The following is a 25225-nucleotide window of genomic DNA, read 5'->3' as shown; positions in this document are numbered from 1 at the left end:
ATCTAAAACATTATCTCTAAATCTTTTGAAAATATCAGAACTACAAGCTCACAACACGTTGCATATTTTTCAACGTTAAATAGGGCGGAAGTGGTTAATGTATGTTTTGCAATAATAATCAAAATCTACAAAGTAGCTAGACTTTAGCTCCGTACTTGATAGGTCCAGTCAGTGCTGTCTCAGGTCTTGAGGCGTTTAATTCATTCATTCTGCAGTTGATTTGAAGTGGAAGGATTTTTGACACGCACTCATGCTTCAAATACACTCGTAATGTCGACATTTTAATAGCCTTAACAAGCCATGTAGCTCCACTAATGTCATGACAACATGCCGAACTGTAAGCATGCAGTAGCTTACTAGCGCGAGCGACAGTGTTGCCAGGTTCATGCAGACTGGCTGCTGACAGGTTTTGAAACTTAAGTTGCATCCATTCCAAATAAAACGTTAGTCACCCACATACAATAATGAAGCATCTGGCTTTAGATTTCATTTGGTAATAAATGTTTTAACAGTTAGTTTAAAAAAAATATTAAAAATAATAATCTTAACATTGTAAATGTTTTACATCTGTGATTGAATACTTTATTTAGAAAGACATGGTAAAAGTACATGGAAGTACAATTCACAATACAAGGTCCTGTAAGTTTTAGTTAAAGTAGTACACCTTTAGGTTTTATAGTTTAATAGAAGTTATGTAAATCGAGATGACACTAGAGCAACTTGAGGTAGAGGTGTATTGCTATTATGTCTTAGGCCTAGTCTTTTATGATTTGCAACATGACAATACTAATGTGCATAATAATGTGTATGTTTGTTTGTTCTTATGAGGATTGATTGATTGAACAATCAATCAATTGTTTGTTCAATTGATTGATTGACTGTAGTGTCAACCTATAAAGGTAGTATCTCCAACATTGAAAATGATCATATTCATATTTTGAAGAGAGGGAGTGAGACAGGGGGTCAGTTATAGTTAATATATTATTTATTCATATACATTTTTTAGCAGGTAGAAGCAGGTGTCACCTGTAGAGTTTGTTTTTTACAAAATGTCACAAATGGGCTTAAAAGGGTCAGAATGTAAGATATAGTGCTGATAGGCTACCTCAATTTACATATAAATAAACATAAACTTTAACATCTCTGAGCAGATCAAAAAAGTTTATTCGCAAAAAGATAGTTAAACAAAAAAAATATAAATAAATAGTCATACTGTGGGCATCTAAGGTATTTTATGTTCAGTTCTACATATTACAATAATGTCAACATAGTACAAAATTAAGCCCATATCATGTGATAGCTATACTTCCCAATACAATGCACTATAATATGGACAATGTTGCATCTTGTACTGTATACCACAATGCACTGTATATTACTTACCAAATACTATGAACATAATATCACTGTACAGTATGTACATGTTAAATTATACTCCCAGCTGTGCACTACAACATACTGCACTGTTATTGACATTATTGAGTACACAGCGCACAACATATCTCATCATTAAGCACTGACGTTCCCAACATACATACTGTACATACTGATTAGAGGTAGATGTAGGTACATGTACATGGAGACACTAAACAACTGTTTGTGTGATATAACTTGATCCATCTTGTACGATGGTATATTTGTTTCCAGACCAATCAAGTGCAATCTAATCTTATATGTAACTTAGATGTAACATCTGACCATGTTGAAGCAATTCACTGGCATTCTAATGCCACAGCAGAGTATATACTCTCAGAGTGCAACTCTCTCTTCGTCTTTTTCTTAGCTTCAGCTTTCCTCGCAGGGAAATCCAATGCTGCATAGTTCACTTCTTCATTGGCACCATTACCATCCTGGAGAAAAGAATTATAGTACCAAAGATCAGGGCTGTGACCATGAACCAAGTCTGGGTGAGGTCTATTTCAAATCAGTGGCTTTCAAGAAGAAGGCTGTAATAAATAATATAAGGCCGTTGAAGGTTGAGTGGTTCAGGCCAAACCTCAACCCCTGAGCCTTCCTGTACCTCCCATTCTGAGATTTCTAAACTTCCTTTTAAAATCAAGAAGAACAAAGGGTAAGGGAACCACCCTTTGCTCTCCCTTCTCTTTTTGGAAAAAAATAATAATACAAAAATACGTAAATAAGTAAAAAATAAATGCAGTTACATTTGGATCAACAAAATCACACTGAGCAAGACTAAGAAAAAAAAGAAAGAAAAACAGTATTGAAACAACAAAGAACACATAGCTCTCATCTCAAGCCTACTACAACCCTACGATGCGTGATGGTAAACGACAACTACAAAGCCTTTGACTGTTGGTATAGGTGGGTTTCTGAACTGCTGGGTGGGCCACTGTAAGGCAACCGTTCCATCAATGTACTGATGAGGTTATATGATCACTGGATGATGATATGTCAAGTGTAAACCTACTGTAAATGGAGGAACTGTCACAGGATAAGTGTAAGCCTGATATATACTGTATATAGTTATTCTTTAAACTTAGTTTAACTTTTTTGCACGCGATATTGCCGCGCAATTATGTAAATCAGGCTTTATGAATGAATTATATGTTGGATCACTGCTAAGAATGGTTGGGGAGGGCTGCTGGCACTGGGATGGAAGAATTCACTGTTGAGCCTAGTGGAGGTGGTGTGGTGGTAATTCACTGACACTGTTGTCAGTTGTAGCAGTACTATGCAACATATCAAGTTCTCCAAAATAACACAGTTTTATATGTATTAAATATTAAGACATTCTTACTTTCAAGAATAAAGATAAATGGAAATGACTCCATTGATTCTGCTTTAACACATCCACCCATGTGGAAAGATTAGACAACAGAGGAGTCTGATTCCACTGAATAAACACACATGTGGATGTAGATTGAAGTTTAGGAAAGAAAATGGACAGCTTAGAGGATGAAAATTAATGTTTGATCCATAAGTGATATGATTTAAAGTCATATTGGCAAACACTAGTCACTAGTGTATATTGTTGATTTGGTTGCTGGAAAAATAATTACCAGGTCATTTGACTGATGGACCACTGACTGGTCATGTTCAAGATGAGTAGAACTGTTCAGAGTTCCTATAAGTAAAAGCATGCAATTAACATCAAGTAAAACAATATGCATTCTAACACAGTGTTTCTGAAACTGCGAGCCAGGATCCAAAATTGTGTTTAGCTACAATGTGTTATTACATCTTTAAAAAGGAAACCAGCTAGTATAGTCAACTCATTTTGTTATCTCACTGGGACTTTGCCTTTATAAATAAAGAATTAAAGACCAAATTAAATACAGCATTAAGTAGTTACATCCTTATTTTTGGAGCAATACTTTGGTGAGTGGCAAGGTCACAAAATGAAGTATCAATTATGGACCCAGAGCCATCTCTGCTGTGACTCCAATATGCTGTCTCCCGCTCAGCTTTCCTCCTCATAAGTTAAATACAACCCAACTCCCTTTTAATAATAAAAAGAGTGTCACACAGTCATGAGAAACATAATAAACATATTCTAGATTATACCAAATATGTATATGTTATTGATTATAATGCATGAGTATATTTTACCTCGGCAATGTTCACAAACACACTTTGGATTTCTGGTGCAAATAAGAACGACAATCACAATCACACAGCTGGCCGATAGTAACCCCAGTACAATGACAAGTGGATCCGTCTTCTGTCCTGGAATCAGAGACAAATAATAATAATCATCAAAACCGTTAATGACTGAATACAACTACAACACAATATGAATATAAAGTATGTACCATATCTTATAAAACAATCCAATATGAAGTAAATTACATTGATTGTCACATAATGGGATACTAAGGCTTTTTTTATTCTAGTAAACTTTCATTATTGAGCAAGTATTAAAAAGGTAATGTAAAAAACAAGTCAATGTAATTATCATCAAAACTAAAATTTCAGTGAAATGGAAAAACCTTGGTTGATGATATTGGCATTTAAATGCAGTCACAAAGTCATCATTTGAAGCACACTTTGTCATTTTAAAGTTTAAACTTGACCATTACTAGCCCTGCGTTTTCATTAACAGTAATTGTGAAAATTTAGTCCACCTACACCTGGAACTACAGCATTCGTAAAGTCAATTTAAATCTGTTTATATCATGTGTCAAAGCAGAACCTATTATCAGTGTTTGTATCATCTTATTGGGGTGTTGTTGATTTCTCTTTTATTCCCTTAATCTGGTACTATACAATTTAAATGTTCCTACTTTAGTTGCACAGATTTGTTTATTTAACCAATTGAATCTCAGCATGCATATTCTGGGGGTAACATTTGCCAAAAATAGCAGATCACAAAGTGTCACTTTGCAACATGTTGTGAGCTTGTAGACTGGCAAAGAGATTTGGTGTAGACTGAAAAACGCGGTTCAAAGTACAGTTGTACAGTTGTAACCGTTTCACACAAAAAAGAGGGGTTAAGTGGATATTTAAAATGAGAGCCAAAAAGCCAGATGGTTTTCCTAATTGAGTTATAAATATCAGTATAATGTTTGCATTCATAATGTTATGTGATCGCTTATTAAAAAATAAAACAGTAATAAAGAATTGTGTTGAAAATAAATGCATGGCCTACTTATATCCAGATTAGTTCCGTTGCCAAAGAGCATCTCCCCACATGCAGCCACGGCACAATAGTACATCCCAGCATCAGAGTGGTGGACACTATCCTTGTAGAGACTGTAGACACATCTCTGTGGACCCGAGCCAGCCTCGGTTCTGTTGTCACATCCACTACTTATGTTCCATGTGGCTGAAACCATGCCAGGATGGGACGCATTCGATCGGAACCAGAACACCTTGTGTCCTCCAGAACACAGGGCCCCGTCTTCCCTCCCGGAGAGAACGGAGCACTTGAGAGTCACCGGGTCTCCCAGTGGGACTGACCCAGACACCGGTATCAAAGTCTGGTGGACCGCCCTCTCATGGTCATAGTCTGTGAATAGGATACAATAGAAATATTAGAGTGGAAATGTGGCTGACAAGATACAACAGGCCTAAATACTAATACAATGACACTCCATTGTATTACAAACATTATGTATTAAGTGTTTTGCAAATGTACAACAGTAGAATTCATGGCACATAAAGTAGGTGGTAAAGAAATCAGAAGAAGACAGACATAGAGACTGAATGTGACATACTGTACCGTTTACAACCAGATATGTGCCTTCTTTAAATGTCATAGTATATGATGATCCTGCTCCACAGAAATATGTTGCTTCATCATCTTGGCTGATATTTCTGATGGTTAAATTGAAGTCAGCATTGCTTAAGTTCAAGTTGAAACGTGAGTTGTTGAACTCTCCCTGTAGTGCCGCAGTTAAATAGGCTGTAGCAACCTGTTGGAGCATACGTCCAGGACTTTGCTTATACCAGTAAAAAAATTGCGTTTCGCGGGCATTTCGTGGGCATCGTAAAGTGATGGTTTCACTGATTTTGACGATTCTCAAAGGGATCTCCTGCTGTATCATGGCTGAGGACAGAAGAACAGAGGGTAATGGTAGTTCCCAGCAGAGTCAAAAAGAGTGTAGAAAAAAATAGAATTGCCAGGTAAAGCAAACACCAAACAAATAGATAGTCAAAACATTTCTTGGTAGAAAATCGTTTTTTTTAAATATATGTTACGAAGTTAATATAATCTAAATATGAGTCTTACAGCAGAGTAGAATAGCAGATGTACTTACACACTGTTCTAAGAAGAAGCAGAACAAACCATTTTTCAGTCATTGTGTTTTGAGTGAAAGCTGACTGAAGTGAAAGGTTTTGTCTCATGATCAAGGTTTACTAAGAAAATGCATGCGACTGGCAGGAACCTGAAATGTGCATTTCCTGTGAAACTTGGCCAGCAGAGGATCCATTTCTGTGTGTGTGTGTGTGTGTGTGTGTGTGTGTGTGTGTGTGTGTGTGTGTGTGTGTGTGTGTGTGTGTGTGTGTGTGTGTGTGTGTGTGTGTGTGTGTGTGTGTGTGTGTGTGTGTGTGTGTGTGTGTGTGTGTGTGTGTGCGTGCGTGCGTGCGTGCGTGTGTGTGTGTGTGTGAGAGAGAGAGAACAAGAATGGGTGACCCTTGCAAATGAATGTTCTACTAATTTGTGATTTTCCACCCTGAATTAATATCTACATGGCTTTTATGTAATTCCAGTAAAGCCACACTATGGTTTCTGTAAACCTTGTCCCGCTATAGGACTGAGGCCTACTTTTATCAAGGTACAAATGCTTTTTGAATTTATCAATTTTTTATAAATTCATTTTGAAGTATGTTTGTGTAACAACTTCACTTCCAACATTATACTTGTCTACAGCAACATAGATGGTAAAGATAATAGCTCTGCACTTTTTTTGCAGTATTTCGCTAGAGCTTTGCATATACAGTAAAATGTCTTATCTGCATAATTAATCCATCCTAAGTATCAGACGCAGTAGATGCTATGGGGGTAGTTAGGGGTTAATTTTAAGTGTCTTGATCAGGGAAACTTCGATATGTATACGCCGGGGCCGGGACGCGAACTGGGGACCTTCTGTTTCCCAGCCGGCCTTTCTACACAGATATTGTGTTGGACATTTTACATTTCTCTGAGAAGTAACCTTTTTGTCACTGTTCTTACACTTCCTCCTTATCAGATCTTTTAGGATCACAGACATCATCTGTGCGCTATACCTCAAACTTATAGAGTATGTCATACTGGTAGTTGCTTAAAAGCTAGCTAACTGTAAATCAGGACTTTATATACATTTGTGTTATATTCTCTTGAAGCTTTAGGTGGAAAACAAACATTGCTTTAAATGTATAATGGCATTTGGTACTATAGGAACAGAAAGTGTGTTTAATTGCACTTTTGTAAGTAAGAGGAACCATACAATTAACACCATGTTAACAAAGAGCCGCAGTGAGGAAATAGACATTTGCCCCTTTTTGTGACACTTCTCCATTTCTGATCACTCTACTGTACATTAAATCTGTCTTTATGTCTCAGCTCTATTGTTCTTGCTTGAATTATTTCACCTTTTTAGTCTATTGTTTTATAATTAGAGGGTCTCTATAGTCTGTTTTCACACTTATTGATGGCAGTTTAACCTGATGGTGTTGTACTACACTCTCTTGAGCTCTGTCATGTGTAAATGTGTACACAACCAATTTTTTTGTTTTTCCGTATCTTGTGCCTCCTGTCTTTTTTGGGGGTTTACACAAGTTTCATGTGAGACTTGGGTATTCGCCTACTTTTTCACTATTTAATTATCTCTCACTTGTCTATGGGTCTATGTGGCTACCACTTGTTAACTTGTGTAAATACATTGGTACCTGTTTTTGTTGTGTTGATGTGTTGTGTCTATTTGTTTGCAGTAAGTAACATTCCACTTTACTTCTGGAAGAGATTGAGACAAAGAGAGTAACAGGGGACAAAATACAGAGAGATTCTAATTCTAGATACTGACCCTAAAGATAGTTCCTCTTCACATGTACCAGGACATCAGTTTGACAGTAAAAAACAACCATACTCTGGGGGAACGCAGGCAGAATTTACCACTTCAAAGCAGACCTTAAAAACCCATGACTCTCCCACTCCCAATGCCTACAGTAGTTGTAGGAAAAAATGTGTTGCGTCACTTGCGTAGGAAGGGTGCACTATATTGTGAGCATTATAAATACAAGAGAACCAAATGTGATTTTTTTTTTGTGAAGGATATATGTGTACATTTTCTTTTCAGAAACTTTCTGCGCTACAATTTTAGCTCTATAAATCGTATTGAGGTCAACTGGGCAACAGATTAACAGATTAACAGAGGTACAAATCATTTCAGTGTACTATATCATGGCCACAATGATCAACACAAATTGATATTTGACAGGCATGTCGATTTAATTTGATTTGATTTGAATTGTTCCATTAGTGGAATTTGGCTTGCAGATAAGCATTGCAATTAAAAAGTTAATCTGAAAAATAAAGCATATAATATGACCTTCTTCTCAGAGGTCCCTATGTTTATTGTGTTCTTTTGTCCTCTTGAAGTAGCTACAATACGCAATATAGTTTGCGTGTCAAGAAAGGAAGATAAGCCACATGTAGCAGCTCACAGATGCAGGCTGTGGTTGGACATATCACTGCCGTTGACAGGCCACTGAGGCAGTTTACTCTAAAAACTATGCAAACACCTGAATGTTATGATGTATAACAGGATGTGTAGCTCGCGAGCAGGGGCCCAGAATGGGCAAATTTGAGTCAGAAGTGGTTACAATGTCTGACAGTGTTAGTTTCGGTTTCCAGGGCAGGTCATGAAAAGACCCCACAATTTAAACGTAACCGTTTGTGCCTTACAAACAGTGGGCTGTGAGCAAGTACCTGTACAGTACAGTATTCATACAAATATTGTACTTGCTGGGTGCAGGCATGCATGCATGTGCATTGTGCACATGGTTGTGTGCATGAATGTCTCCTCCTAAATTTGGTCCAAAACTGACCAGAGGATGCATCCAATAAACATTGAATATTGCTTGTTCCGCATAAATGTCATGTGTTCACACACACACACACACACACACACACACACACACACACACACACACACACACACACACACACACACACACACACACACACACACACACACACACACACACACACAAGCTCAGCTGCACAACATACCCCTTAGAGTCTGGCCAATGCAAGGCTATGTCCCAGGGGCTGTCAGTGTGCTAATTCAGATGAATACTTTGGCGCCATCTAGTGAAACAATTACATACCACATCATCATATACATAATATATTATTATATTGTTCTTACTTATCTTTTCATAGCACAGACATCGCCGTGAATGATGGTCATTTCATCAGAGGCTGCCAGTCTGCCTGACTGGAGGTTTCCAGCTGGCACCCCTGAACCTGACCATCTAGGAAACACTGGGGAAGAGAAAGAGTATTCACCTGCCCAATCTTTCCCCCATGTGATGGATATTTACAAATGTACAGAGAGGTCATAAACGGCCCATTTCCATGTTCACAGCCACCTACTTTGCCAGGGGAACCGATGAGGCTTATTGCAATGGATAACCATGATTCACAGTCGGCGCACTCCAATCAAAAGTCTGTTGGGGCCAGATGGGTGTGTCTCAGACAGGCCTCCATCTCATGAAAAGGAAAGAGGTAAATATTAACTAGGGCTATCAAATCATAAAGTTGAACTGTGCTGCTTGTAGTCACCGAGAGATAAACTTCTTCACCACCACACCCTGTTTGTGTGTTTCTATAGCTGGCACCTGCTCTGGACGCACCCTCTGTGCTTATTAGAGAACGAGCACCACCATACACCACTGAATCAAAGGAAAAGTATACCTATTTTAAGTTGTAACAGCATGATAATACACTGGCAGAGAGTCCTTGTGTGTCTGTGGTGTGTTTGGGAGGTCCAGAGGCTTCATGTTGTGGCTTTCAACATGGACACCCAGACCCAGAATGTGCTCAGGAGGAATGGGGATCCGGGCAGCCTGTTTGGATTTTCTCTCGCCCTGCATCAGCAACTGAACCCAGTCGACAAGAAACTGTGAGTTGTCCTGCTTCGAAGTGAATAAAAAAGCTCAGAAATGCTGAGGCAGGTTTCTGCCCAGTTCAGACAATAGCAGAGCGAGCGCTCTGCTATTGTCTCATTAACCTGAGGCCAGTTCTACAAAATGTCTTCAAAATCGTTGCTACATCAGTGGTTCTCAAACTTTTTCATGTCAAGGACCACCTTTTGTTCCAGGAACCCACAGAAGCAAAGATTTGAGTTACAAATGTTCACTTAAAAATATATTTATATTCAAAGATTTGCACACATTTTCAAGATTTTTCAAAAATAGCATGAGCTTGTATATCTGCTATTTTTGAATAGCCAAAGAAATCTAAAATGACACAGAAGCGTTCCTGGCCTTAATAGGTTAAAGACGTAATTGTATGGGGGGCTGACAGGAAATTCTCTCCAAAAAGAAAGGCTGTCGTATTACATACACTGCCTTGTGAAGTTTTGTTGGAGACTGGTTTAAAAAAGAAAAGAAAAAGGAGTTAAAAGTTCTGTAAAGCATGCCAACATCTCACCAAGCCACAACTGACCTTCTCTGCAGCTTGCTTGTTGGGGCCCCACGGTCAAGGCATCAAAACCAAGGAAATGTCACTGGTGTTGTCTACCAGTGTGGACTTAACGCAAAACCTGAACGCTGTCAACCCATTGAGTTTGAAAACGATGGTCAGTTTGCATGTACTGTAGTAGTTAATCACATGTGCAACTGTTTTACTCACTGTGATGTGCCGAATGTGGTGCTACTGTGATCGGGCAGGGTTGACTTGGTTTTGATATATGTTTCTCCCTCAAGAGTTTCTGGAGAGTAAATACATAAATGATCAGTGGATGGGGGCTAGGGTGACCAGCCAAGGTCCTGGGAAAAGTGTTATGGTAAGTAAAAAAGTATGAATTCTTTATTAGTCATTCATTCATAAATTACAGGGCAATTGTGAGGTCACTATGGTTTTGATCCTTGTAGTCCGTACTCTTGAATTGTATTTGGATGTTAATCTATAAGAGCTTCCACTAAATGCCGAAACCTAATGTAAAATGTATTGTAAATGAGTAAATTCCACCTACATATTAAGCCATCGCAGTGCGACGCGTTGTGAGCTTGTATGTCGGCTATTTTCAACTCAGGCTTTAGGTTGCTTGACCAAATAAATGAGTTATCACTTCTTCTTCGCTCACAGACCTGTGGACATAAGTACCAGCAGTGGAGTCCCAGCCCAACCCTTTACATTCCTCATCTGGTGACTGGTCAGTGCTACATCTTAGGAGAGGACCTCCGTGTAGGACAGGCAAAGCGAACATGGAGGAGAGTGGTGTGTGATGCTGAACACCTCAACAGGCGTCAGAAGGACCATGAGTGGTTTGCATACTGCCAGCAGGGTCATGGGGCATCCTTTGCCAAGGACAATAGAACTGTGTTGTTTGGTGCACCAGGAGCTTACCAGTGGAAAGGTACAGTAGTGGGAAGCTTCTAATAGGAGCCCTGTTTTTTAGTTATTATTTAGAATGATGAGCCATTTTCTTGAGAACATAACCACTTAGACCCTATATGCTTTGCTGAGTTCCCCAGGGGTCTATATTTGGGGGGAATATAGCGTGAACCTCCAAGTGCGTTACACTGCATGTGATGCTCCTAGCTGTCAGGTGGAAAGGAGCAACTAGTGCATCAGAGGAGGCATGTGGTTGTCTACACGCTACACTGCCCCCAGACCAACAGCGGGGGGGAAATGGCAACAAATAAATTGTGAGGTTACATAAATAATATATTTAATATGGTCTCATATATGTTCCATTGGTACTGTGACCAGCTATGTCACCTTCTTTCTTTTTTTCACCCTTTTTTTTAATATATTCCCTAAAATATAAATCTCTCCAGAGACCAGGCATATATTAGAGGCTTTGAAAGTTTGGATAATAAAGATGACTGATGAAATGGAGGACCGTTTTTATTCATTATCAAATATGGAAATATGATGAATATCATGGAATAAATAAAAAGTTAAAGAAAAGACAAAGAAAATAAAGGTGACTGAGGTAGGCGGTTGAGACCACAAGTTATCATCAGTTATCTTTTTATATTTTGTTACTTTTTTCTGTTCAACCATCACAAAAGGAATTGTACGAATGGAACTTCTGGACAACCTGGTGGTCACCAATGAAGAACCTCGAGAGACTGGTGATATGGACCGATTTGACCCCAGACTCATCCCTCTGCAGAACAACAGCTATCTGGGTAAGTTTCAGTCTGTTGTCACAGAAATATAGAAATTGGTTTTCAGCTATGCTTAAAAAACACAAGCCAACCTTTGTGAGGTGCAGCCAATGTTTACAACTTAAAAAGCATGCCTGTTTTACACTGCTCATGCTGTGACAATGTGACATGTTGTGAGCTTGTAGATCAGCAATTCTTAGTACGCGACAACTAAATATAACTCAGGCTTCATTTGCATCCCTTTACCCAGGATTCTCCACTGACTCTGGGATGGCTCTCATTAGGCAGGGGGAGCTCACCGTAGTATCAGGAGCTCCGCGTGGAGGATACAGTGGCCAGGTGACCTTTCTGAAGACGGACCCTCTGGCTGAGAGAAGTCTGTTAGTGGAGCTGGTTCTGTCTGGTCCAGGTCTAGCCTCCTCCTTTGGTTACGACATTGCAGTGGTGGATCTCAATGGAGATGGGTAGGAGCTTCTCACTATGATGTGAAGACATTTTTAATACATAAAAATATATTAGTTGTTCCTGAAAAATGATGGGTTTGCACTTTAATGGTAAATATGATGTGAAGATTTACTTTTTAAAACACCTTTGCCTGGCGAGGTCCAGACAAGTGTCACCGCTTGTGGCATCTTATTTGGTTGCTGCAGTAGCAATAAATCAGGATGATCTCTCCAGGCGAGAGTTCTGAATCTTTAATACTACTGTGGAACACATGCCCTCAGATATTTGGGCAATGTTTAGTCACAGTGAGACTTATTGTGTGATAATAAATCATAAACCAGTAAGCTATATCTACCTTTGTCATGGTTTTGACCTGTGTCCACACAATACAGCTGTAATGCCAAGATTCATGGAGGTGAACTACAGTACATCCTGGTGAATGTTACCGTTGTTATGTCTCTGTGCTTCCCTCTGCAGGTGGGAGGACCTGGCTGTGGGAGCACCTGAGTTCTTTGTCAAAGATGGTGAGGTTGGAGGGGCCGTCTACGTCTATATCAACAACAAAGGGAAAGACTGGGACCAGCTCCATCCCATCCAGCTGACTGGACATAAAGACTCCATGTTTGGCCATGCAGTGGAAAACATAGGAGATGCCAACCAAGATGGTTACCAAGGTTGTTAGATTTCTATATTATGTGTTGAGCATTCACAACTGTCTTGTTAAATCAGTGGTTCTCGAAGTGGGTTCCAGTATACATACACAGATTTGAAAATAGCCAATAACGACGTGTTGAGAGCTTGTAGATTTTATTTTTAAATCTTGAAAAAAGTTGAAAATTCTGGAATATTTTTAACACCACAAATGTCATATGGGGGTCCCTGGCATAGAAGATTATCTGATGGTGGTCTGTGGCCAAATACATATTAATTTGGGGGTCCTTGACATGAAAAGGTTTGAGAACCACTGACTAAATAAGATATAATCTTATCTACATAGTCAGTCTTTCTATGTGTGTGAAAGACTTTAAGTATAAAGTGCGGTTTGTCATGGGAGCTTGGATATGAATCTCTCTTTAACAGATATTGCAGTGGGAGCCCCGTACGAGGGTTCTGGTCGAGTATACCTCTATTATGGCTCTTCAGGAGGCATCAATAAAAAGCCAGCACAGGTGAGGATGATATACGTATCAGGATGGACAGGAGAGGAAGGTTGACCAATTTGAATCCCCAACCTGGCTCAGAAAATGGGGGGTGAGATGGTGATGACCTCAGATCTATCAATAACACACACCAGGTCCCAGGTTGTGTGCAAGCATTTAAAAAAGTGTATGACTAATAATGGTGTCTAAATATAAATATTTAGCATTATTATGTATCCTTTTTTGATACTCTTCACTGTTCTAACATCAACTTTTCCTATCCCCCGAGAATTATATAAGCGCAAAATGGCCACTTCGTGAATATGGTCAATGTTTAGTAAACATTCAGCTACAGACCTCCATTGAAGTCTTCTTTGTTGTGATGTGTGTATTGTACTGTAGGTCCTCTCCCCGGGTTCTACTGAAGTAACTCTGTTTGGATATTCTCTGTCTGGGAACCTGGACGTGGATGACAATCACTACCCAGATCTGGCTGTTGGGTCACTCTCAGATTCTGTCTTTGTTTACAGGTAATTGTACCCTGGTTGAATTACCTCACTGTTGAATTGTTGATAATATTAGCAGGACCAGTTCCAGTTTTTGGGTTAAAGGAATTAAGGCATTTTATGAGGAACTTAACTCATCATTTATTTATTTATTTATCATTGTATTTATATCACTTTGTTTCAATGTTTTGTCATCATATTTATATATAGTAAACGGATCATGCACCGCACAATCATTCTCCAATTATAGAGATAATTCGAGATAATTTTAACCATTAAGATTGTCTGAAGACTCCATGTTGGTATTGTATTTATCAATTACATTACCTATGCTAATCTACATTCCCCCAAAGCATTGGACATCCTTAGATGTCAATCTCACTTCACTGTCAGCAATGATGTTGCAAAGGCCTTTCTTTTCATACCCTACCTCACATTTCTTACCAGTTTTAATACAAAAAAAAGTAGTCAATTGTGTCTGTAGCCAGCTCATTGAGCTCCTATCAAAAGGGGAACATGGATGACAAAATAATAGTCCAAAAAGTATACATTCCATTCAGCATGGCTGTCCCTTAAGCCAACAACACCTCACAATGTCCTAAAACTCGTCTTTCTCTCCTGCAGGGCACGGCCAGTGGTCAGTGTTACCACTGACCTGACGCTAACTCCCAGTCAAGTTGACACCAGTAAGGATCACTGTGATAAACACAGATGGTGAGATGCGCCTTAACATAACAAATCAGCAATGTGTATTGTTTCGTTTTTTGTATGCCACGAAAAATAATCTTCCAAAAGAGTAGGGTCACTTGTAGAAAAAGAATCCATCCACATTCATCTTGCTTTCCCGGTCCAGGTTTAGACACCTAGAATGAGACAGACGTCAAGTGAAAGTCATTAACTTCCTCACCTTGTATATTAATCCTGTGTGATGTTTTGGTGTGCATTCGTACAGTCATTTCACAGCGCGGGCATGCTTTGCCTACACCGCACATCCAGCATCCTTCAATCCCAAACTCAGTAAGTTCCTTCCATTCTTTTTTTTCTTGGTTCAGAACCCCTTTCATCTCATTTTAGTTTGGCTCTGCCTCTGAACCATTGATTTACGCTTTACATTACAACCTTGTCTCTTCAGTTTTCCAGTCTACAGGATCCTCATGAACCTTCTCAAACAAATAATAGGGAGGGAACTCATTTCAACTTGCTGTCCATATTTTGGGCATGTCATTATAGGTGAACATTTAAAAAATGTTTCACCTATACGCTCACCAAAGTATGTAGGGCTTATTCGATGCACGTCAAGGGCTTAAGTATGAATTGGTCAAAACTAATCTATTTAATCAAATATGATAATTCAGTGCAGAGCTTCATTATCTTAACACAGACATGTTAATAGCAGTAGTAGTAATGTGTTATGATTCCTCTTTATAGCTCTCAACTTTACCTTTGAGTCGGATGCCGAGAGGAGGAAACAGAGACTTCCTCCTAGGATGGATATCACCAGCCCATCCAGAGGACTTGTAGATCTCCCAGGGCAGGGCAAAGGAAACTGTACAGAGATAAATATCAGACTCCAGGTAGGCTACTCATAGAGGTATAGAAGAGGAAAAATGTATTTGAATTAACATTTTCATTATTGTCATTATTCAAAACATTTCAAAATAAGTAAAAATGGCAGACTATAGGCCTACAAGCTCACAACCTGTCACATCGGTTGTGAGCATTGTGAGGTGACTATTTTCACTATTTTCATTGTAGACACCTTTTTTTTGCAATTGGGGGGACACAGCCAGAGGCATGGAACATTTTGGGAACCAATGCTCTATAGCATGGAAACATCTCAAAATGAAATGAAATGACGGGGGGAGGGTTGTTTTTTATAACACCACAAATCATATCAGGAACAACATACACATATTTTATATACTGTACATACACTGGCTTCACAACATGTACACAAAATGAGCACATCTAATATAACAAAGTCTTGACAATGATAATGGGTTAATTCCATTCATTTTGAATACTTTCTGTGTTACTTGACTGACTGCTGTAGAGAGAGATCCAGGACAGACTACACAGTATTCCTGTCTCCGTCTCTGTGTCCTTGTGGAGTTCCAGTCACACCACCGGGCAGACTGGTGACCTACCCCACATCACCCCTGTCCTCAACTATTATCAGCAGAATAAGAATATATCTGAGGTGCGTGTGTATGTTTTCAGTTTGGGACACATGGATTGAGGGGTGTGTGCATGCATACAAGTACTATTACAATATGTTTCCTTTTCAGATAGTGTTCATAAACAAAGGCTGCGGCAGCGACAACATCTGCCAGAGCAACTTAGAGCTGCAGTACAAGTTCTGCTCTAGACAAACACAACACAAGCAAGATCATTTCAACGCCTTGCACAGGTCAGATGAAAAAAACAGTGTTCATACTGAATGGACGAAAATAAACACGTCTACATTTTGATTTAATAATGTGTTATTTGTATTATTTGCAGTGGTCATATTGTATGGCACTTTCCCCAACAACATTAAGAAATGCAGTTTTTTAAAATGTTCTTAAATACGGTATAGATATTGTAGCGTACAAACAATACACTGTCTACTGTCAAAGTGAAGATTCGATATTACCTCATCTCTACGCAGTAAAATCCTCAGTGTTTGTTTAACTACTTAAAAACATTAAAACATTTTACTTCAGTTGACCTGCAGTTGTTTGCCTATTATGACATGCCCTTGTGGGTCCACTTTTCAACTAACACTGAGGATGCCACTGTGTGTAGTGAGGATGGCATGGCAGTCATTTCCCCCTCTGATGAGGACATTGCCTTGGAGATCACTGTGACCAACAGAGAGGGAGATGACGCTCACCAGAGTCACGCTGTCATCTCACTGCCCGACTCACTGCTATATTCTTCCTTTATCTACAGTAAGGCATCTGTAAGTAATCAGGCCTCTATACATTATAATAATAATAATAATAATAATAATAATAAACAGCTGATGTGGTGGGACAACATATGTAGCTCCAAGTGCTTTACCAATTGCACAAAAAAACAGTATTAAAACATATAGAAACATACAAGTAAAACCAAATCATATGAGACCATCCCAGCCAAAGCAATTCAGTTATGCCACAGAACAAATAATAAAAGCACAACAACGTGCTGAATACAATAAACTGGCGGCTAACGGCTAAGTTGGAACTGGCACTGGCACTGTTTAAAAACATCTAGCCTATGTGTCTGCCTCTCTAATGTCTTTAGGCACGAGGCAGGTTGTTCCATATTTTATGAGCATAATTTATATAAAAGCAGCACTCACCATTTTCTCCTGGGTGCCCTTGGTCGTATTGAGAAAGCCCACTGTAGAGGATCTCATCTATAACAGAATACAGATTGGCCTTTTCAATGCCATGGTGGTTTCACCAGGCTCTGTAGCCCTACCCTGCTGGCCTGGGATCAAACCACCCTGAAGCCTGATTTTATACTTCGTTGTCCATTCTCATCTTCTCTAAGGTGTCATTCCTACATCCTTCACCCTGTGTGTGTGTGTGTGTGTGTGTGTGTGTGTGTGTGTGTGTGTGTGTGTGTGTGTGTGTGTGTGTGTGTGTGTGTGTTTGTTACTGTGCCAACAGGAAACAGAAATTAGATGTACAGCTAATGACAAGGGAACATTAGTAGACTGTGACCTGGGAAACCCATTCAAAAGGAATGCTGAAGTGAGTATTTTATTGTAACCTTTACTGCACCTAAAATATGTGTGTCCCTGTATGCTTTCCCTTTGTGTGGACATAAATACATTGTTAAAAGTGTGTGTGTGTGTGTGTGTGTGTGTGTGTGTGTGTGTGTGTGTGTGTGTGTGTGTGTGTGTGTGTGTGTGTGTGTGTGTGTGTGTGCGTGTGTGTGTGTGTGTGTGTGAGAGTTAGCATGTTTGGCACTATATGTATTATTGATATTTGCTTCCATTATAGGTCACTTTTTATGTGATTCTATCAACGACCCGCATCTCACTGAGTACAACACACGTCAATGTTACCCTAAAACTTGAAACGTAAGTAGGTGCTGTATAACGTTCCTGTTGGGCAGAAACCTCTTGTGGCCATATTTTAATGTGTTTTTCCCTCCCGTAAATGAATGCCCTACTTTAGTATTAATGCCATACTACAGTGTCACACAAAAGGGTTTTGAGCTTGTCGATCTGCTACTTTCATTTTCACATTTATCACATTTTTCACATTAATCCTGAAAAGTAACAGTTATGAGGTTTCCACCCAACAGAGACGATAACTGAAGAGCTGTAAACCTAACATGTTATTGACCCGGGGGTTTGCAATTCTAATAAAGTCACATTTCCATGTGATGCAGGACAAGTGTACAGCGTATACAACCAATTGAGGCATTTGCCAAAGTTGTATTTGAGCTACAACTTCAGGTATTTGGGTAAGTATGTATAAACACCTCCAACACTTAGCTTTAAAACAGTCCGGGACTTAATTCAATTAATGAAATGTTACTGTAACCAATCAGTATAGTATGTTAATCCAATATAACTGTTCAATGAGGAGATTGTGTGCACATCTAATACCTGTATTTAGGCCAGGTGCTGGATATCAAGGCAGGAATTAAGCAAAGAGTTCCAAAAAAACATCCCCACACTGGATTACAGCTCCCAAACAATTATATTAATGGAGCAACATTTCGACCATGTGGGTCTTCATCAGGCAAATGTTTTTTTCTGACAAACAAAGGGACATATTTATACAAAAGTCATTGGCTAATGACAATATATAGCACCTGTGAGTCAGAAGAAGAAGCCTAGCTGATAGTCCAATCACAGGGACAACTCCCTGTGATTGGACCAGCAATCAAACCAGCAATCTTCTGCACAGTAACTGGTGGACTAACCCCTAGACCAGGTATAGAGGGCTAATCCAGAATAAATCTATGTCCATGAGGGAATAAAAGTAAACTAAATAACCTTGAGGAAATTTAAACCATCATTAGAGAAGTAACCGATCTCCACCTATTGGTAGCTTTTCAACCTTCTCCACACAATGCAGAAGAACTAGCACATGTACGCTTCCTTTGAGAAATTGAGACCCTGGTGTCGGGTTGGACACAACTGGTTGACAAAGTCAATCAAGTTGTTATAAGTAGACACCAGATTGTAGACTAAACTAGATGCCATCTTTAGTTTGGACCTCAGGAAAATGAGACAACAAACATAAAACTTAGGGATTGTAGCTTTAACTATACAACTATAGGCCTACTACTCCTCTGTATTATCCAAAGGAAAAGTATTGTACACAATAACAATGTGAAAGTAATATCCCAGGAGCCTAAAACCTATGTTCTGTACTGTCATGGCTGTAACAACCATGTAGTGTAATCTGTACAAAGTTCACAAACACAACAGCTTGTAGGCCTACTGTTTGCAGCCATAAGTACAGTATGCATCAGTGTAATGTTCACCTCAAACTTACACAATATTTATGGAATAAAATACATTTCTATAGGACAATTCACAAAATTAGTTAGTTTGATGTGTATGTGTGTGTGTCAGCCTTGCTTCACCCTCTCAGGTGTCTTTTGGAGGGGACATCATGGGTGAGAGTGCCATAAAGACAGAGGATGAGATTGGAACCCTGGTGCAGTATGAATTCAGGGTGAGACGGCATCTGGAGGGAATCATGTCAGTAGATTACAAAAGTTTAGAAAGAGAATGTATGAAATGAGATCAACTCATAGCATGTTTGGTCACAACAAAGAGGAATATTAAACGTTATCACTTTGTTACACGGCTAAATCCATTTTTTTTCCTATGAGGACAAATTTAATCACTTTTTTTCACACAAACCACCACAGACCACACATGTTTATCCACATGTACTTTCTCAAAGTGGGGTCCACCAGGGACCTTAAGGGTTCCTTGAGGGGGTTCCAAATGGACACTTACAGGTGGTATGGAACTCTGAGAGTGTACAAATGTGTCACTCACATTTGTACACTCTCATTATAGTTAGGGGGTCCTTGAAATAAACGTTGAGAACCACTGGTTTTAGTACACGTAGAGATGTACAATATTAATATTCAATGCTGCCTCTTCACTTTCCTACCAGATAACAAATTTGGGCCGGCCGTTGAAATCTTTTGCCAATGCGTCACTTAACATCCTCTGGCCCAAAGAGACCTCCACAGGGAAGTGGCTGCTCTACCTGGTTCAGATCAGCAGCAAGGGAATACAGCCCGTCTCCTGCTCACCTGTGAAAGAAATCAACCCATTGAAAGACATAAAGGTGCTAATAAGCTCTCATTTTACTTCAAAATCTCATGGGAGCTTTGCTCTTATAACTTTGAGTGGAACATGAAAGCTGTGTAAATGTAACCATTCACTTTTTTTGTCTATCAAGGGATGGCATGATACCTTGAGGAGAAAGCGTGAAGCGGAACTTGAAGCTTTCTCTTCTGATGGTATCCCATTCCTTCCCAAAAAAAGGACATACAAAATCTTGGTGAGTGCTATTTGTTTCTATTATAACCTGCAAGTTTACAACTTAGCTTTTGTTACATACACACGCACGCACACACACACACACACGCACATGCACACGCACATGCACACACGCGCACACACCCACACGCACACGCACACACAATGGAAGAGCTTGCAGTGAATGCTTTATGATTCTCTCTCAGACATGCTCAGATGAGGTGAAATGTGTGGAGATACGTTGCCCTCTGCAGGGCCTGGACAGTACTGCAGTTGTATATCTCCGCTCTCGCCTCTGGAACAGCACACTGACAGAGGTGATTTCTTCTTCTTCTTTTTTTAACACTAGACTCCCAATATTCCCTTGAATCTCCCTAGCTTTTACTCTGTATCACCATTCACCAGTGACTCCATTTTCTACATGGCCCTGTAATTGAACTGAAATGCCATTAGCAAGAACTTAAGATCTTGCCAATGATAATTACTATCATGACTATTTTGACCTTGAGGCTCACATTGTTACTTTTGTCCATTTATATTCTTAAAAGAAAATTGACTGTCCATTATTACAAAAATATAAATAAAACAGCTTTGTATTGAATGGTTAAAGAGATATATTATTCAAGAGGAACAGTTTAGGCTCGTGTAACTGTCAGCTGTAAACATAATAACACAAGAGTTTCTTTTCTGGACAGGACTACAGTTCACTGAACTATCTAGACATTGTTGTGGATGCCAGCCTTAGCCTCACTGACTCCCCACTGAATATTGGACTGAAACCACAGAAACCAGTAACCCAGGTAAGGCACAGGATTATGATCACATTCACACAAGGTTCATAGGTACCACCCAATATCTTTCTATTTCTACAGATTTATATTTAATAATTGATAATTTAATTACACATAATGTATTCATATCCATATACTGACGATAAATCTAGAGTTATACGTAATAAACTAACTCAAGATTATGTAACATTATACACATGTAGTAGCAGTTGAGGTGACTGTTCTGACTTTACAGCTCTATCCCACATTATTACTGTTATATATTTCTAGGTGAGGCTGACTGTGTTCCCTAAAAAGAAGGAGGAATACTTCACCAAAGTGGCCTGGTGGATCATTTTCCTCACGGTCATCACATCACTCCTGCTGCTGGTCGCACTTGGCTTCCTGCTTTGGAAGGTATCCAATCATAGCACTAAACAAGACAATTCAAATCAAATTAAATTAAAAGTGTGGTATTTGATTTGGTTTGAAATGGTCTGGACTATATGACACTATGCAAACTATCTCAACACATGCATTTGAATCTCCAACTGTGAATGATACTGTGATGTCTGTTTTCTTCTCAGTGTGGCTGCATCAACTGCCCGGGACATGCCAAGAAGTGTGATGAAAATGTAAACACACGGGCACCGTAAGGCCTGACAAGAAATGTCATTGGACATATCTGGTGGCACAGTGGGCTGGGTCATTTCATACCATAGGTTTGAATGCAATTTTTGAACTGTGTTGAACATTTGCTTTTGCTTGTCCCTTGAATTTTGTTTTGTGTACTTTACTTTTTCATTGTTTGCAATGCACTGTGATGTTGGGGTGGGGTTGCAGGTTATCAATATATAAACATTAAGTCATGTTTTATGGTTAAATTGTGTATTTGTGGGGAAAAACGTTTTAAATTGGGGATAGTCTTTCATAATTTAAGTAATACTTTTGTGGTCTTGTACACTGTAGAAGACCACAAACATTTAGAGTTTAGTGACAAACATGTTTGACTTTGAGTGGTATACTCCTTAGTTGCTCCTGTGTTTACTCAGTTGAAATATGCCTTTGCAATTTTAATGATGTAAAGGCAAAGTGCATAACTGTGACAATCAGTCTCATTAAATCTGAGTAGAAAGAAAATGATTTGCTGAACAACCTTTGTTTTTAATGTAGAAGAAAGTCTGATGGTTTAATACCAAAACTGTTACAACTTCCCCAAAAAATTGTGCTATTCATTACCATAATGGAATGTGCTTATAGTGGGATTTGATGAGAGATCAAAGTGGTGATTCTCTGCCACTGGTTTCTCAGTAGGATACAAGTAGTCAGTTTTAAGTAACATTTGTCATTCAAAGTTTCTCTTTGTCCTGGATCAGATCTTTTGGCAACTTGCTGTGGGATTCTCACCCGGTGGTTGAGAGACACTTCTACTAATGGACAATAACAGCATAATTCTTGATTTATGCTCCGTCATTCGACGATGTCGGGCTTCAGCCAAAAATAAGCCAATCTACAAGCAAACAACACACTGCGGATGCAATGAGTTGTGAGCTTGTGGATCATCTATTTTCAGTGCATGACACCATTGTATGACTAAGTATAACACCAGTTTGTTTGCCATGTCATTGTCACAAGCAACTATAATGTTGTTGCGTTTACTTGTAATTATTTCCTTGACCAACTGTTGTTTTTTTGCTGTCTTTTGTGGAAGAGTGACATTAGAATTGACATCTCATACATTCATGATTATTTAAACAGACTTAAAAAGTTTCATTCCCAATCTTACCATCCATCATTTAAAATATTTGGCATCGACTACTTCTGATTAGTTCTAGCTCAGCTATCATAAGCAATTAAAATACGTACAAAATTCAATTTCAGACATTCTTTTTTGTAGCTTTTAAATATGAAACAACTAGGATCAGTGGATGCCATCTTTCCCCATCATGGAAATATGAATAGCGATTTAGAATGAAACTTTCCACCAGCTATTCTACTTTGGACAGACATGTATACAGTAGATGTGTTACAGACCTAAGAATGCTCATTCAACAACAAAATGTCCTTGCATCACATGTATACATTTTCATTGGATTCTCTATTGGTATGTTTCTTGCTCATGCGAAACCTCTTGACTGTAGAACTCTGTCAGTCCCTTTTCCAACAACTTCAGGTGTGTTCCTGCCTTCTGAGCTTTTTCTTTTCCATGACATTCCTTTAGTCCTTAGCATTTATCTTTCTCCAGACATGTTATCAAAACACAAATGGAAAATTAAGAGCCATGTAGCTCTCTCAGTCTCATTCTTCCTCCTTGACAGCCACCTCACATTGCTATATATTCACATCATTCAACCCATCATTCCATCACACACACCATGAGCTCAGCCAACAAAATAAAATAAATAAGTAGAAAAGTTGAAGTTACAGAATGAACAGTTACAAAAACACCCCACACAGTCTCAGAACATTGTTTACACATAGACGAATAATACAAAACCATCTAAACACTTGCACATGCTCACCCCTGCACGTATGCACGCAGACGCGCGCGCGCGCACGCACACACACACACACACACACACACACACACACACACACACGACAAACAATCCCTGGTATAGAATTATTCAAAATACCAGTGGAATAAAAAATATAGCTGGTTATGTGGCCAAATATTACAACTAGTTGTCATGTGATTGAGTCAATAACATTCAAATGGCATGAACAAATAAAATATCCTTCCAATTCTTTTTCTGAAACAGAAAAGGTTTTAAAGACTAACCAGCGGAAACACTTCAAGGCTGGGTTTGGTCACGTACTCCATTCAGACGATAAGAACACTTTCATCAAACCTTGCCTTTAAAAATAAATACAATCAATGATTACAGAAATATAAATAAATTAAAGGCTATGTCAATATATTACATGGATCAGTCAGATGTCATACATGGGCAGTCCAAGAGAGGGCATCCTTTATGTACATTCCAAATAAAGGGCCGTCCACACCAAGCATGATAACTATCATTATAATGATAATTATGTGAGCAGCCACACCGATGTTGTCTTTATATTTTGTCTCTATCGAGTGCCAGTCCAAAACTGTTACTTTTCAGGATTCAAATAGCAAAAGTAGCAGATCTACAAGCTCAAAACACGTTGCTTCGTGCCGTGTTTTGAGCTTGTGGATCTGCTACTTTTGATGCTTTTGTGTGACTCTGTAGTGTGAAGTATGGCATTAATTTAAGAAAAAACACAAAAAGTACAAATTTTATAAGCGACAATTTGTGGTGCTGACTCTCACTCTGCCATCCACTTGAGTTAGAATGATGTTTTTAAACAATACATGTATGGTTATGGCTTAGTTATGGTCCTTAGTGTGGACGGCCCATAAGGCTTCCACGTGGTTTCAGAGGTCTCACTGTTGTTGGTGACCCTATGAACCAAACAGGGCTGCATGACACCAAACTAAAATATAGAGACATTTTTCATGAATATTGTGATTGAACCATAAGATTGCAATGCATGTTTTTGTCTACATAAAATATAATTTGTGTATTTTTTACTTTGTTGTACAATGTTGTTATGAAAAAAATAAGTGAATAGGAGATCTACAAGCTCACAATGCATTGCTCACAACACGTTGTGTTGTGTGAACTCACAACACATGACCACTGAAATCACTCACTTGAAATCATTCGCTTGCCATTTTCTCGTTTGGAAAAGACTTAATGTAAAGATTTCCCCCCAAAGTTCAAATAATGTATAAAAATCAATAAAAACTATCTAATTGATTAAATCAATTGGTTTGATTAACTGTTGCACCCCTACTTCCCTTTTCACATTGTGTGAACTCTATACTGTATAAAAGAAAGAAACTATACTCACATGTATTGCATTTCACATTCCAATCACTATATGTAGAAAAGTAATGCAATGTGAATTTGATCAATGTGGTGCAGCCTGTTGCTTGGCTTGGGGATGCATTTTACTCTGTCACCAATGACAATGGACACATCCTTGACTCTGTCTTTGCGGTCTCCTTGGTTCTTCTACAGTACATGACCTCCTGTTCCCACACTTTCA

General features: G+C 38.9%; 2 protein-coding genes across 2 annotated transcripts; one reads left to right on the top strand and one right to left on the bottom strand.

Annotated features, from left to right (window-relative positions):
- Window positions 1-1043: 1043 nt before the first annotated feature.
- LOC311065413 (uncharacterized protein) lies at window positions 1044-5855 on the bottom strand. The gene is made up of 6 exons (XM_084085740.1): window positions 5721-5855; window positions 5183-5509; window positions 4610-4969; window positions 3571-3687; window positions 3021-3085; window positions 1044-1850 (listed from the first exon to the last, which is right to left on the bottom strand). The coding sequence occupies exons 1-6, from the start codon at window positions 5806-5808 to the stop codon at window positions 1713-1715; spliced, it is 1095 nt and encodes a 364-aa protein (XP_083941866.1). The 5' UTR covers window positions 5809-5855; the 3' UTR covers window positions 1044-1712.
- Window positions 5856-9127: 3272 nt separating this feature from the next.
- Window positions 9128-21798, top strand: LOC311034004 (integrin alpha-6-like; the record flags this gene model as incomplete). Its single annotated transcript, XM_084041743.1, has 26 exons — window positions 9128-9172; window positions 9439-9569; window positions 10126-10247; window positions 10375-10454; window positions 10757-11027; window positions 11689-11808; window positions 12038-12251; window positions 12709-12905; window positions 13312-13400; window positions 13773-13900; window positions 14501-14590; window positions 14829-14893; window positions 15305-15450; window positions 15930-16076; window positions 16165-16286; window positions 16664-16820; window positions 17518-17601; window positions 17854-17933; window positions 18248-18322; window positions 19446-19548; window positions 20002-20178; window positions 20293-20394; window positions 20579-20689; window positions 21068-21172; window positions 21434-21559; window positions 21730-21798. The coding sequence occupies 26 exons, from the start codon at window positions 9128-9130 to the stop codon at window positions 21796-21798; spliced, it is 3156 nt and encodes a 1051-aa protein (XP_083897869.1).
- Between the last annotated feature and the right edge of the window lie 3427 nt (window positions 21799-25225).

Source organism: Gymnoscopelus microlampas (genome assembly GCF_963454915.1).
Source record: "Gymnoscopelus microlampas genome assembly, chromosome: 18".
In the NCBI taxonomy this organism is placed as follows: domain Eukaryota; kingdom Metazoa; phylum Chordata; class Actinopteri; order Myctophiformes; family Myctophidae; genus Gymnoscopelus; species Gymnoscopelus microlampas.
Note: the sequence above shows the minus strand (reverse complement) of the source record. Positions and strands in the feature narration are given on the sequence as shown.